The 14,121-nt window shown below is 42.8% G+C and overlaps 1 protein-coding gene across 7 annotated transcripts in view; it reads right to left on the bottom strand.

Annotated features, from left to right (window-relative positions):
* Positions 1-13,906, bottom strand: part of LOC311269895 (uncharacterized protein) — a 38,703-nt gene extending 24,797 nt beyond the window's left edge. Inside the window, exons 1-7 of one of the 7 annotated variants that reach the window (XM_084374420.1) lie at positions 13,855-13,906; positions 9,833-10,001; positions 9,093-9,279; positions 1,877-1,954; positions 1,712-1,776; positions 1,489-1,605; positions 8-788 (exon numbers count right to left, since the gene is read on the bottom strand). In XM_084374420.1, the coding sequence (XP_084230546.1) occupies positions 8-788; positions 1,489-1,605; positions 1,712-1,720 (907 nt within the window). In that variant the 5' untranslated portion in view covers positions 1,721-1,776; positions 1,877-1,954; positions 9,093-9,279; positions 9,833-10,001; positions 13,855-13,906. Of the gene's footprint in view, positions 1-7; positions 789-1,488; positions 1,606-1,711; positions 1,777-1,876; positions 1,955-7,394; positions 7,468-8,238; positions 8,612-9,092; positions 9,363-9,832; positions 10,002-13,854 lie in introns of those variants that run through there. The other 6 variants (XM_084374425.1, XM_084374423.1, XM_084374421.1 and 3 more) reach the window with 6 other exon arrangements.
* Between the last annotated feature and the right edge of the window lie 215 nt (positions 13,907-14,121).

The following is a 14,121-nucleotide window of genomic DNA, read 5'->3' as shown; positions in this document are numbered from 1 at the left end:
AACTCACCACATTCAGTTTCTGAGGAGCTGGAGAGTTCGGCCTCCGCCGCAGTCTCCTCCGCTCCCTCCTCTCCGTCCTCCTCCTCCTCCTCGTCGTCCTCATCTTCCTCCTGCTCCTCGTCCTCCGGATCTAGCTCAGTCTTTGCCTGGCTCTCCTCCCTGCCCCGCGCCTCCTGCTGCGTCTCCCCCACCCGCACCCCCTCTGTCTGGGAGTTGTGACCGGGCCCCGGCCCGAGCTCCTCTCCCTGGCTCAGGGAGTAGTTGTGCTCCTCGCTGCAGTGCTCCAGGGCCAAACCTGCCGCCGCCGCTGCCGCCACCACCTCCTCCTCCTGCGCCACCTGATACACCTCCACCGTACGCTCCCGTGACATCCCCCCATCCTGTCCTCCCCCGGCTGCTCTTCCTGCAACACATAACTCCCTCTCTGTTGTCGTGGCAACAGAGATACGCCCCTCCTCCCTCCCTGCGGCGGTGGCCTGGACTTCCTGGGTGACGGGCGGTGCCGTGTGTCTGTTCCTCCTCCTCCTCTCCTCTTCCTCTTCCTCCTCCTGCTCCTCGCGGCTCCTCCCCCAGCGGCCCATCAGGACGGCCTCCTCGGAGCAGGCCAGCAGCTCCCCTCCCACCCCGAGGCCCAGCTTGGTGTAGCGAGCCATCTCGTCCAGCGCAGACACATCCCAGCGCTCGGGGTGCAGGTCCTCGCCAAAGCCACCGTCGTCCACCAGGTCGCTTAGCAACTCAAAGGGCCGTTTCCTTGGCGATGCTGGAGAGCCCAGCATGAGGAGCACGCTCTAAAGAGAGGATAGAGATTTGATTAAATACGAACTGATTAGGAACAAAAAACATAGATGCAGACGTTCGAGGGCAGCTTGATACTCCTGTATCATGTGTCAGCAGGTGCTCGCAATTATATATAATATTACAGAGGGAGGTGAGTTATAAAATATTTGCCTGCTGTTTTGTAATTAAACTCGTCGATCCAGGCAGCAGTTCAGTCGCTCCAGAAGCTTGTTCTTCATCACAGGAGGGCGTTTAAAATTGTTTACTTTAAATCATCATTATTATCTTTTAATGTATAATTTAATTGTCGACACAGACAGCTCTGTCTGAAACCTGATACACTTCAACAGTATCTGCATATGGTTACTTGGTGTTCCTGTTTCTGTTACCTGTCTAGGGACTACAGGTGTAAACTAGCATTCTTGCTAAAATCCGGCGTGTTAACAACACCTTATTTTTACACATTCATTATCAAAAAAACAACAACTAAATAAATAAATAAATACGATCGAGACATCGCTAAGAATGTGTGGCTCAGTACGACTTTACAAAAGCAGGCTGGTGAAGACAAAATCACCTGAAACGTTTTGTTTTGTTTTGCTTCATCATGGGTTAAATGAATGCTACCTTATTCCCACCAGATAATGTTGTAATAAAGTCGACTATCAGCCATGTGAAATTTCAGGCTCTCTCCATCGCGCGTCGTCTCACCTGGTCGTACTCGGTCCTGCCCCCTTGTGGCGACATGGCCAGAGGATAGGGGCTCAGCAGACCCCTGTGTCCCCCGTAGGCCTCGCCAAACGCAGGCTCCATCCCATTCATACCCGGCTGAAAGAGAGGAAACACACACATACACACACACACACACACACAAAGTGAGAAATCATTCAGAGGTGACGGGGTGACAACGACATCGGCAGCGCTCCTACTTTACCTGAGGCATGCCCAAGGCGGGAGGGTGTCAGGTCGCGGTCACAACGTCGGTTCAAGTGAGTTCTGCTGCGGGAAACAAAACCGGGTTCAGATCTGAACATCAAAAATGAAACGCGGAAATAAAAGAAGAGCAGGAAGAGGAAGAGGAGGCGAGGATGTCATTTACCTAAGGTTGAGAGTTGAGAGGGTCAAGGGGTGGAGCTCTTTTCACATGTCGCAGCCCTGCAGCTCTCAGCCTCCCAGCCTGGAGAGGGGAGAGAAAAAAGGAAAGGAGGGAAATCAGACACGAGTTCAACGGAGGTCACGCTGCAAATTATACAGCAATAAAGCAGTGAAAGTAAACACATCGAGCCAAACCATAAAGATGTATGACGATGTGAGTGTGTGTCTGTGGAGAGTCTTGGGAACGAGCACAGTGTGGACATTCAGAGTTTCACAGTTTTATTGTTTTCTTGATACGATACAGCACGAGCGATTCAGCTGTCATTGAATTCAGTTTGTCTGGTCGGGCACAGTAAGAAGAGATGACAGCAGTAAAGAAGATAAAATACAGGTTCAAATGTGTCATTTCAAAAAGCAAACCTGCAAATCTTCCTTAGATTAACGCACCTTTTTAAACCTTTCAACAGAAAGCGCCGGTCGTCTTTTGTTTGTTTACCGTGATGTGTTTTTTCTTGTATCCCGTGTTTATGAAGTTAAACATTAATGAGGCTTGAGCTCTTTTTTTTTTTGTCTGTTCAGCCATGCCGACTATTGTTTCTTACATTCCCTGGCTAGTTTTTTCTATTAATACATCTATTTATTCAACATGAAAAAAAACATGCTGCCTCCCGAAATGTAGGACATATCATTTCCTGAGAAAGACCTGCCAAGCATCAGCAGTTAAAATAGCAAACGCAGGAGCTTTCATGTGCCAGATAAAGGTTGAATTTTCACTGCCTAGTGTAGCAAAAGTGTTCATGTAACATTTGTAGATGAATATCGGATAATTACCAACCAGCATTTGTCATTTTAGTACTATGTGTTATCACGAGCTGCGACAAAAAGACTAACTTTGATGTATTTTGGTTAAAAATTAAACAACCTGTGCAGGAGGAAATGAAGGAACAATGAGCGAGCCGGACAGAGGAGGAGACTTTAGAAAAGATAAGGACGAAGATAAAAACAGATAAGAGATAAACAGAGGCAAACGTTATGTCACTATTGAAGTTAAACCTCAATGGGGGGAATAACATTCGAGTCGATTTAAAGGGGAAAAGAGAGGAGGGAGCCGATATACTTGAGGCTAAACATCAGCAATCCTCCAGCTAACTGGAAGCTAACCAGGTCAGCTGAGTTGAATTTTGCAGCATTAACTTCAATCATGACTGAACAAAAAGAAAAGTTCATACTTTCCCTTCCTTCTGTTTTACAGAACAAACCTGGTACCATTGTATCTTTTTATTATAAAATAATTACCCTGCGTAAAGTCCAAACGCCAACGATGTGTTTATCCATCTCTCAAGACTTTGTAACTTTCCTATCCATCAAGACAACCCGGAAATTAGTTAGCATGAGTCAACTTTTATATGTCTCAACGCTCTGAGCCCATAACAACACGCCGAAAGCTTGGAAGGTTCTGTATCTTTACCTTTTATCGTTGCCAAAGACAGTTAAAATAGAAATCATCATCGACGTACGAATCATGTGCGACAATTTGGCCAAAAACAAACCATTTGCACCATCATGACAGATCCTGGAAATATAACATTACATTTGTTTGATTACATTTTAAACATTGTATTAAATGTTTCCAATATCGCTCATACCTGCGAATGCTTAGAAAAAAATGTACATCTATTTGCTGATGATGTTTGAGTGTTTGTAGGATAAATTGTCCAAGTAAATCAACTTGCATTTTTCTCTTTTTCACGATATATGTCATTATAACTGTGTTGTACAGTACAAAAGACTCTTTCGAGCTATTTATTGCATGACAGAGGCGAGGGTTGAAAAAAGGCAGTTGCTAGCAGGTGGCTAAGCGAGACAACGGAGCTTGTCGGGCACATTTAACATCATCATCTTGCGAACAATTCGATCTTTCCAACTTGTAGATTGATCAATTTACACTAAAGTGCGTATGGTATAGTAGGAAGTTAAAGTGGTGGTGATGGGAAGTCATGCGACAACATTTATAGCCTAACGTCAGCTTTTTACTTCAGACGACTGCATTTACAAAATCACAGAAGTGGTGTTCATCTGTGAAGATTTTCCTGCAGAACAAAATCTTGTAAGTGTCAGAAACTTGTGTGTTTTGCCACAGAGCTTATTTTTCTGCAATAATCCAGAATCGAATAGAAAAAAAATTCCACTGGCTTTTTGTCAAGGGGAACCGGGGCGACGCTGACTTCCGGGTTTTGCCAACAACAATACGTCCTCCCTGCAGCGCTCGGTTGGTACAGGCATCGTGCTCTTGTGAGCATTTCAGACAGCAGGACGGTGTGTGTGTGGGACTGAGACAAAATAAACTACTGAGTGCGTGTGTGTGTGTGTGTGTGATCATGTCGCCATTGCAACAGTGTGTCTCAGTTTTTCTATGGCACGGAGAGATTTAACTGGTTTGGCCATCAACTACTGTTGGTTCAGGGTCTTTTCATGGTAATACTTGACAAAAGGGAAAAAAACACAGAATATTGCCCGTCTTGTCCTTTTTAATTTAGCTAACTTGTCCTCTAAAGAAACTGCTCCTTCGACTCCACCCAATACGGTTAAACTCGACCAATGGGATCGTTTTCTGCCTGCCTGCGTCAGTTAATGTTTGTGTAACCAAAACTCCCAATTCTCCATTAGCGAGGAGGCCACAGTGCAAACGACTGATCAAACCGAGCTCCTTTCAGACGGGGACATGATGAAACACCGAGCAACACTAACACACACACACACACACACACACACACACACACACACACTGAGGGAACAATGCAGACCTACTGTTCGGTACCTGTAGAAAAACCAGGAGAAAGCGGCTCACACTGACCCGGGTTCATTGATTCAAGAACAATGCCATAATACGCTCTCTGTGGATTGACCTCAGGCACACAAGAATGAGGAAATGAGGATTGGCTGGGCGGTTATGACACTGCCTTGGCACGCCACATGGAAAACTGGTATTTGGCACACAGGGCAAAGCCAGCTACCAACATGCTGCGTACACAAACACTTATCAGACACATGCAGTGTTTTGAAGTAGATAACAAACTGGTGGAAGAAATGTAATAAACGCAGCAAGCCTCGCAAACGTACAAGGTATACACATCTTTGTCATGGAGCTCCAGCAGTAGAGTATTTGAGATACGAAGTGCCGTGAGTTGACATAAGGATTAAGATTATGTACATTTTATGTCAGTAGCTTGCTTGTACGACAGTTTAGCTTGTCCAGGCGCCGATTGTGACAGTTTGTTTCCCTACGCGGAATAATAATAATAAAACAAAGATCCTCATACACGCAAACGTTCACCTCAGTGACGTACACTTCCTTTAATCTCTTCTGACCACACTGCACTTCTAGGAATTTGCTGTTTTTCTACAAGATAAATTTACACAGTGAAACCCGACGCACCGCACAGATTCTTATTTATATTTGTTCATGCTCCGGCTCGTATAGGGGGCCGAGGTGTGCCTCCGCACAATAACAAATCCAGCGATCATTTATTGTGTGTTGGTTCAACATAGGCTCGGTCCAAAGTCTCCGTGCTCATAAACACGATCTCGACAGACAAGAGTTCACAGAAAAGGCAACAAAAGGAAATTGCTTCACCTCAAAACCACTCTGGGTCAATAACCACCAATAACCGTTGGCTTTACGTCCAGCCAATGATCCATTTAGACGTCTGTAGACAAGGCTCCGCAGGCAAAGTGGATGCCAACACTACTGCGGCTTATGTAACAACTACAGCAAATACATAGCGACAACACAAACACGTATGCCAACATTGTCAGTGTGGTGAGACTGTGGTTCATATAGTTGCAGTCTGTTCATGGCAGAAGTTACTTTTCCTTGTTACATAAACCGATCGGCAACGGCCATTTAAACACCATCTCAGTCTCACAGCAACTTTGGCCTTTTCCAGCTGTAGCGAGGTGAAGTCCCTGCTCTTCTGCTGACCGCCACAGCATCTTTACTCCAGAAATATTTCAAGAATCGAGCCATGAATTAACCAAGACGACGTCTGTCATAAAAACTAATCAAGTGAAAGACTGTGAGAGTACATAATCAGACCGGTTTTATGACAGTCGTGTAGGTGACGTTATCTTGTTTACCACAAACAGAATCCTTGCAGAGCCGGTCCTGCACATTAGCTGGTGCGCTGCAGCCGTCAGTGTGGTCAGATTTGCTGTGATTTGCACGTTTGTTTTCATACTTTTTCGATGCCGAGGTGACGGCCATTTTGGTGCTGGTGACGAAAACCGAGCAGTTTCCCAAAAAAACTAACTGATACTTCTCCATCTTTACAACCAACAGCGATTTTCTTGACTTTCAAAATCATCTTTTAAGTTGAAAAACATCGCAGGTGTAATTTTTTGCACGACTGAAACAGAAACAAATGTCTAATGTGTCCAATGTTTCTGAAAAAAGGTCCCACGAGTGAAACCGGAAGCGGAGGATCCGCGTGATGAGTCGACTAGTCGGATAAACTTGTCAGTATTTCATTAATGTAAAGGTTTAAGTGACATATTGACATAAATTGCACTGAAATGTCTTCCTGGTAAAATCAGCAACGTTAACACCACTGTTAACTGTTGCACCTGAGATGTAACACACAATATTTGTTGGGACAGTTTTTAACCTTATAGATTAAATTGTGCTCAATTTTGACTGTTGTGAGTGTTTTCTAACTTCTTGGAGTCAACTAGTCTGAGTTTGAACTTCCCGTTTACGTCCTTAAAAAACGCTTGGTATAAAAAGGACCCTATGTTCTTGCAACTGCTTGTTGAGGGCAGGAAATTCAAATGCATTTATTATGACATTTATATGTTCTTGGTCTGCAACTGAATATTACTTTATTGTTACAAAATCTCCAAAAAATGGTACAAAAAAAGCCATCGAATGTTCCTACATGGAGCACGGTGACGTCTTCAAATCGCTTGTTTTGTCTACAATCATCATACATTCAGTTTATTATCACGTAAGACAAAGAAAAGCAGCAAATTCTCATAATTGAAGAAACTGTTTGACATTTTTGCTGAAAAAAATGGCTTAAAAACGATGATTTCATCAGTCAGCTGCTGATTTATTTCTCATCACTTCAGCTGTATTATGTCTTTAAAGTGTATTATAACGTATTTGTGATAGAAAATGTCTTTATTATAGTACTTGTGTCATATGGCATCACTATAAACAGTTAAAGGTCTATAAAAGTCAGTTATTACACTTTAATATCAGTGTTGTGACGTGTGTGTGCAGCTTCTAACAACCTCTCAATACTTGGAGCTGCTTTTATCCCTCATGGTATCAATGAAACTTGTTTTTTGTTTTTTTAAATATATAGTAACTTTCAAAATAAAAGTATTACAGACACACAGCTGATAGTAACGCACAATCCCTTTCATCCAAACATGTGCCAAACTAAGAGAAAGAGCAAGTCACTGTGACAGAGGACCATGAGGCAAATATAGAGCATGAGCAGTCTGACCAGACAATGAACCTTTAGCAGCTGGAGGCCTCTTCAGCACGAAAAGAAAAAAAAACCCTTTCAGTATGTTAGAGGACAGCACGGCTACGGATGGATGGAGGTTACGCACGGAGAGACGAGAACGTGGATGAGAAAAAAAAGTAAATTAGGCAGGAGTCCACAAAGAGGCTGTGATGGCGGAGAGTGTGCCCGAAAAACAGCGAGGAGGAGTCGGGAGAGACAGGAGGGGGAGAGACGGTCTGGCTGTCTGGGAGGCCAATTTGCCAAATTAAAGCTCCCAAAAATCTGGGCGGCGGACAAAAGCTCCGTCTCGCCTGGGATATCTCCAATTCTCCTCTCATTAAATTATAAAAAAAGAGACTTGAATCACAGCAAAGAGGGGAAATACAGAGCAAACACTCTGAACGACCTGGATGCGCCCCCTGTCTCTCCTCTCCGTGTCCTTGGAGCTCCGTTTCCCGTAACGATGGAGAGCCAAAGTGGCCCCCCGTCTGCCGCCCCTCGCCTCGCCTCGCTCCATGTCCATCCGGTGCGCGTCCCGCTCTCCCCCGCAAAAAAAAAACCCCCAAAAAAACATCAATGTGCGGATGAACCGATCAGTGCAGCAGCAGAACTGACGGGGCATGACGGTGCCGTGTGTCCGCACAGCTGGAGAGAACAACAGCAGCACACGCAGCAGAGCCAGAGCTGAGGGGAAGAGAAGGTGCCATGGTGGCAAGCCAGCAGCCAGCAGTGTGTCCCGCATGGCACGGCCGAGCCGAGGAGCCCGCACTTCCCACATTTATCACCCATTTCTCACATTCACAATTCATGCATTCTTTTATCCGTGCACAAAATAAAAGCGTAAATGTCCTACCACAAAGAGCGGGCCACCACGCGTCGCGGAGTATCCAGCCGAGACAACAGGGATCGTTTCAGCGCAAGACAACAATAAAAAAAAAAATGGGGCGCAGCTGGCAGTGCCACCGGATGTCCAATATTAATTGTTAATACGGCCGATTTCTGCAGCATGTGGATCGGCTACACGTCTAACAAGGTCCGGGGTGGGGGGGTGGTCCTGCATCCAGGTGTGAAGTCAGCTTCTGTCCACGCTGCTTCACACTTCGGTTAAATATTAAAGTTGATCATTAAAAAAAATAAAAAAAAATAAAAAAAAATCACAGAACAAGTTTTGGCCGCTGTTTGTCCACCTGCAGGTGCTGCTGCCCGGTCCACGGTGGGTAACGTCACTGCACAGGCCCGGACAAGTTCAAGTCGCTTACAAGAAGATTTTTATTACAATAAAACTGGAAAGTTTGCAAAGAGAAAAAAAAACGCGCACCCGGAGCTGGAGTTTAATCTCCCTTCGTGTGCGCAACAATACGGGAAGTGTGTGCCAAAAAAAATTAATGTAATAAACATATAAATGTGAGAAAAACGCAGCTTTTAACGCGTGAATGTGTTGCAAATGTTGACATGGAGCTCGCGTAAATCCTCCAACATGGTGCATGGAAGAAGTGTGGCTCTCCTGCGCCGTGCACGCTCCTGTATGTAAATCCGTGTGAAAGTAGCCATTTTTTTAATCATACAAGACCGTTAAAAGGCTTCATATCCGTCCCTGTCTTCTCTCTACATGTGTGTGAATAACTTCCAAGTCGTTCAACTCGCATGCAAAACGCGTTAATCTGCCCCTATAGGCGGAGAGCGAGCGTCGGAGGAGGTGTGCTTTACCTTATCGCGTGTCCTCGGATGTCCCCTCGGAGTTAAGGCTCCTCCGGACCGGGGGTAAAATGTCGGCCTCGGCCCTCTCCAGATGATATTATTACGCACCATCCACGGAGAGGAGAGGAGCCCGCATGGAGAGACGACCAGCTCAGCTCCGGCTCCCGCTTCAGCCCCCCCGGAGATCCCGTTCAACCTACAGCCACATGCAGGAAGTTAGTTTACAGTAGTAGCGAGCGAGCTGGCCTACATGGCGGATAAACGGGACAGAGAATATGGTTGTAGGACTGTTGAACACCCCCCTCCTCCTCCTCCTCCACCACCTCCTCCTCATGTCTCTCCCTCCCCTCCATTGGTAGAGGAGCCTACCGTTTAGGAGATGAGCGGGTGGGAGAATAGAAACAGTCATCTCCCCCCAGAAGCAAATCATTTATTGGTAAAGTTGAACCGGCGCGTACAGCTGCGCCCTCTCCTCCACCCTCTCCTCCATGTTGGCGCACACAACAACACAACAGGACACTTTCTCCGCGTAAAAAACACTTTTTTTTTTCACGCGCAGAGAGTGATGGAGGGCGTGGATCCGCGCGGCTCGGTGTGTTGTGTGCTCTTTGTTGTTGTTGTTGTTGATGATGATGATGTTGTTGTTCCTGTTGTTGTTGTTGTTGTTGTGGTGTACCGGTGTCGTTGAGTGTGTTTCACGGTGCGTAAAAAGGTAGAGAAGAAGAAGAAGCGAGCTGTGAGTGACTGACCTGCTCGAAGTGGGAAGTGTGTCAGCTGTAAAAACAGTTGTGATCGTCGGGTCGGGGGGGCACTTGAGTTCACGAATAATCCCGTGCACCGACCAGTCAAGCCTCGAGAGATTAGCGTGCAGGGTTTCCGGCCGGGGGGGCCTTCAAAATAAAGGTCGCGGTTGAGCGTCTGAAGAAGCAAATCAAAAATTTGAGTTGTACGTTGATATTAGACGACAATATTACACATTTTGATGAGAAATCCATTTTAAATGATAGTTGTGTGTTTGATGGAAATATTAAGGAAGGAAGTATATGTAATTAATATAATAAATATATTATTAATAATACATTGCAATAGGCCTATCCATCTCTGCTGCGACCCTGCACAGTCCAGGTCAAACTTTTTGCACTACTGAATAAATCTGGACAGTCTTCACCTACTTTAAAATTCATCACACTATTTATATTTTTATATTTTTATTAGGCTATGTCTTTTAAGTATTTTTTAGTTTTGTTTGTTGTTTTGCACCAACAGACCACAGCAAATCCCTCGTATGTGTTCACTTACTTGGCAATAAAGGCGATAATGATTCTGATAGCAATAATAATAATAATAATAATAATAATAATAATAATAGCAGGAAACTCAGGAAGACCAAATTACCAGCAGAACAAAAAAAGGTAAAAACACAAAAAGTAAAATATGAGTTATTACAAGTGAATAAAGGAAAACAAGTGATAAAACAGGCAACAATCTCAGAGAAGGAAGAGAGAAGAATAAGGAATAAAAGCAATAAAGGAGAATTAGAAGACGACATCACGTCAAGGACTTGAGAACAGATAAAAAGATTATGGGCAGTAAAAGGAATAAGGGACGATAAATAGATAATAATTCAAATGAAACCATGACAGAGAAAGCTTATCTTTAAGGAATAACCCTTAGCTGTAAGATTTTCTTTACAGCAGCACAAATAAAGAGCATCAACTTAATACAGTAATAATAGCAAGTTAAAAAATATAATCAATATAAATAATGGATACAAAAAACAATAATAATAACTTTTTTGCACATTATGATGCGATTGTATTTTTTAATTTTCAAACATTCATAAAACAGAATTGAGTTTTGACCATTTTTCACGGTCCGTGTAACATTTATTGTGAAAAGCCAAGTACCGTGTTTCCGGTTTTGTGCCTGCTGGCCGCCGTTAGCTTGACTCGCACTGGAGCAGTGAAAACGGATATGGTTTGTGTGACGACACAGCGCCGTCAGAGGGGCGGGGTCAGGCGACCCGTCTTTAAGGACACCGGGAGGAGCGGGGCTATGAACCCGCTGACCCCAGCAGGGCCCCGGGCATCTTCAGAGCGGAGCCCCGCTGGATCCGCTTCACCTCCTCACCGCCGTGCCGAGCGGAGGAGCAGACCCCGGCAGGCCGCCCCCACAGCGGGCTAACTACAACTGAACAACCGCTTTACAACCGCTCCCACCGCTGAAGCCTCACTGTGGAGCTGAATGTTTACTCTTAGACCAATATATACTCTCATTCATAAAAGAGGGGTGGACAAAATATCAGAAACACCTCTCACTTTAACAGAAACTAAACATTTTAACTTCACTATCCATGTCTATTCTACTTAATCTATTTATTGTTATTCTTTTTTTGGTCTATTTATTTTTTTGTTTATTCTACTTAATCTATTTATTTGATTATATTTTTATTATTTTTATTTTTTTATTTATTCTACTTAATCTATTTATTTGATTATAATTTTTTCTATTTATATTTTTTTATTTATTCTACGAAATCGATTTGTTCTATCATGTTTTTATTCTATTTTTTTTTTTATTCTACTTAATCTTTCTATTTAATTATATTTTTATTATATTTTATTTTTTATTTATTCTACAAAATCTATTTATTCTATATTTTATTATCTTTATTATATTTATTCTACTTAATCTTATTATTTGATTATAATTTATTCTATTAATTTTTTTAATTTATATTATTTTCTTATTTTTTTATTTATTCTACTTAATCTATTTATTTGATTATATTCTTATTCTACTTATTAATTTATTTATCAATTCCTACCTCGCACCGCCAGTTTTGTATTGTTTGCACACTGTTCGGTCCCCCAAATTGAATTTCTTCTTTGGGGGATCAATAACGGCAGCCTTCATCTTATTTCATCTTGACTTAAGTAACGATTATTCAATATTTCAAGTTTCCATTTTGGACAATGTTATCGACATCATCAGTCATTATTGGCGATGTGTAGTCCGATACGCACCGCTATGAAAACGTTTCATAACTGATTATAACACAGAAGAAGATGCTTGGGGTCATTTATAACTATTAAATTCTTATTTCAGTGCACTGGTGTCATTGTAGACAATACATTGTATTGTTAAACGTAACGTGATGTGAGTTACATCACATAAGTATCATACATTACTGTATTAACTTCACTTCTTTTGACCCAAAGCACGATGTTTTCCTAAACCTAACCAAACCGCAGCTGTTTGACAACATTAATAACAGTGCAAAAGTCAGAATATGTCATAATATGTGAACTGTTTGTTAGAAAGCTTCATTCTGAAAGTCCAACTGGATGTTGCATTTGATTACATACATTATATACAACATTTTATTTTTTCCCCAGTAGCGGTATCAGCATTGGCGCCAAAAATCTAGCATCACTCAGGCTCCATATTTTATACATCATGAAATTATACGTGCCTCCTCACTCCTTGTTGTTATTCACAAAATTTCCAGTGTCGTTATATTTGCTGTTTTGCTTTTAAAGTTCATTTTTCAACTGTTTTTCTTTGACACAATCCTTTAATAACCAAATTTAAGGGACCCGATCAGAATGTTTGTAATTTGTTTACCAAAAAGAAAAGGAAAAAGAAAAGGATTCCAGCTAATGTATTACTACCGGGTTATTTTTAGCTTGCTACGCTCTACTTCACAGCATATTTACATTGTCTTTGTCTGTATGTAGAAATAAAATATGCATTCACAGCCTCTCAGCTGCTCCTTTGTGATGAAAAGTAACAACCGCCTATCATCGTATAGACCAGCCAGCGTTATATAGGCCAGCTCCTGTAGCTGCTCGCATGAGGATTGTTAAATCTTTATGTCCCGTTGGAGGAAAAGTAGGTTGTACACGAACACATTAAGCCACAGTTTATGAATATTACAGAGGATAAGCTGTGGGGTGTCTGTGTTTATCTGCATCTGTCAGTTAAAGCCCATATGTGTAGGCCTGTAGGCTGTGTGTGTGTGTGTGTGCCCTGAAATAATGCATATTAATTTGGCTTGCGTCCGTTCAAACAGAAATGTAGGCCAACGCATGGATATATCATACTTAAAGGACGATGCTGCCATTTTTTTGTTGTTGCTCTGTGAGTGAATACATTAGCGTCCTCCTCACTCACTCCTTTATCTTTGTTTCTCAGATGTGACACCAGTCGCTGTGTCGGTCAATCAGTCACATAACACTGCTGCTTTTCTCAAAATGTCACATAGATTACAACGGTTTGTTTACTCATTAATCTGCATCCATAATGAGACGGCAGCACGGCACCGCCACTCATTTATTTACAGCTGTGAATTATAGATAAATGCTCGTCCTCTTGGGCGGTAAGCAAAATAAGATGCATTTCATATAACCTGATCATAATACTGCCGGGACATTAAGGGAACATTTTCTGTTTTGTTTCTGAACTTTATTCATCAGCTGCTGGCTGCACTTGACATTCATTCAATGTAGCCGTCCACTCTGATAAGAGCGTTTTAAATAAGTTTACACCCTTAAAATCACCTTTATGTCCTCCTGTGGGTTAAAAATGGTGTAAGGTGAGAACTCGTCATGCTAGTTAGCAACGTTAGCTAATATGGTCCTCTGTCCTGTTTCAAGTGTTCAGTGCTCAGAAGTTGTTTAATGGAAAATGAGGAAACTTATCAGCGACAAATTAGGAGAAATAAAGTCGACAGTAAGCGACAGAAACAACAGAAAAACACACGACTTACTTTGATAAAGTGAAGGGTGATTATGTTGAAGGTAAACATTTCAAGATGCCGCGTTATTTCTTCCTCGTTCAGCGACTGGAGCTCTGCTCAGCTGCATTGCGCTCAGTGCTGCCACCGGTGGCTGGTAGCGGTATTACAACAACCTCGCAGCCAGAAAACACCACATTTTAACTCATAATAAATGTATAAATGAAAACTGCACAGGTGTTTCTGGGGAGACCATCAGACGACTGAACCAAAGTGTTAACTGTAAACCAGTCCGTACCC

This window comes from Pagrus pagrus, assembly GCF_965226575.1.
Source record: "Pagrus pagrus genome assembly, chromosome: 2".
Classification (NCBI taxonomy): Eukaryota; Metazoa; Chordata; class Actinopteri; order Spariformes; family Sparidae; genus Pagrus; species Pagrus pagrus.
This window is presented reverse-complemented; position numbering and strand designations above follow the sequence as displayed.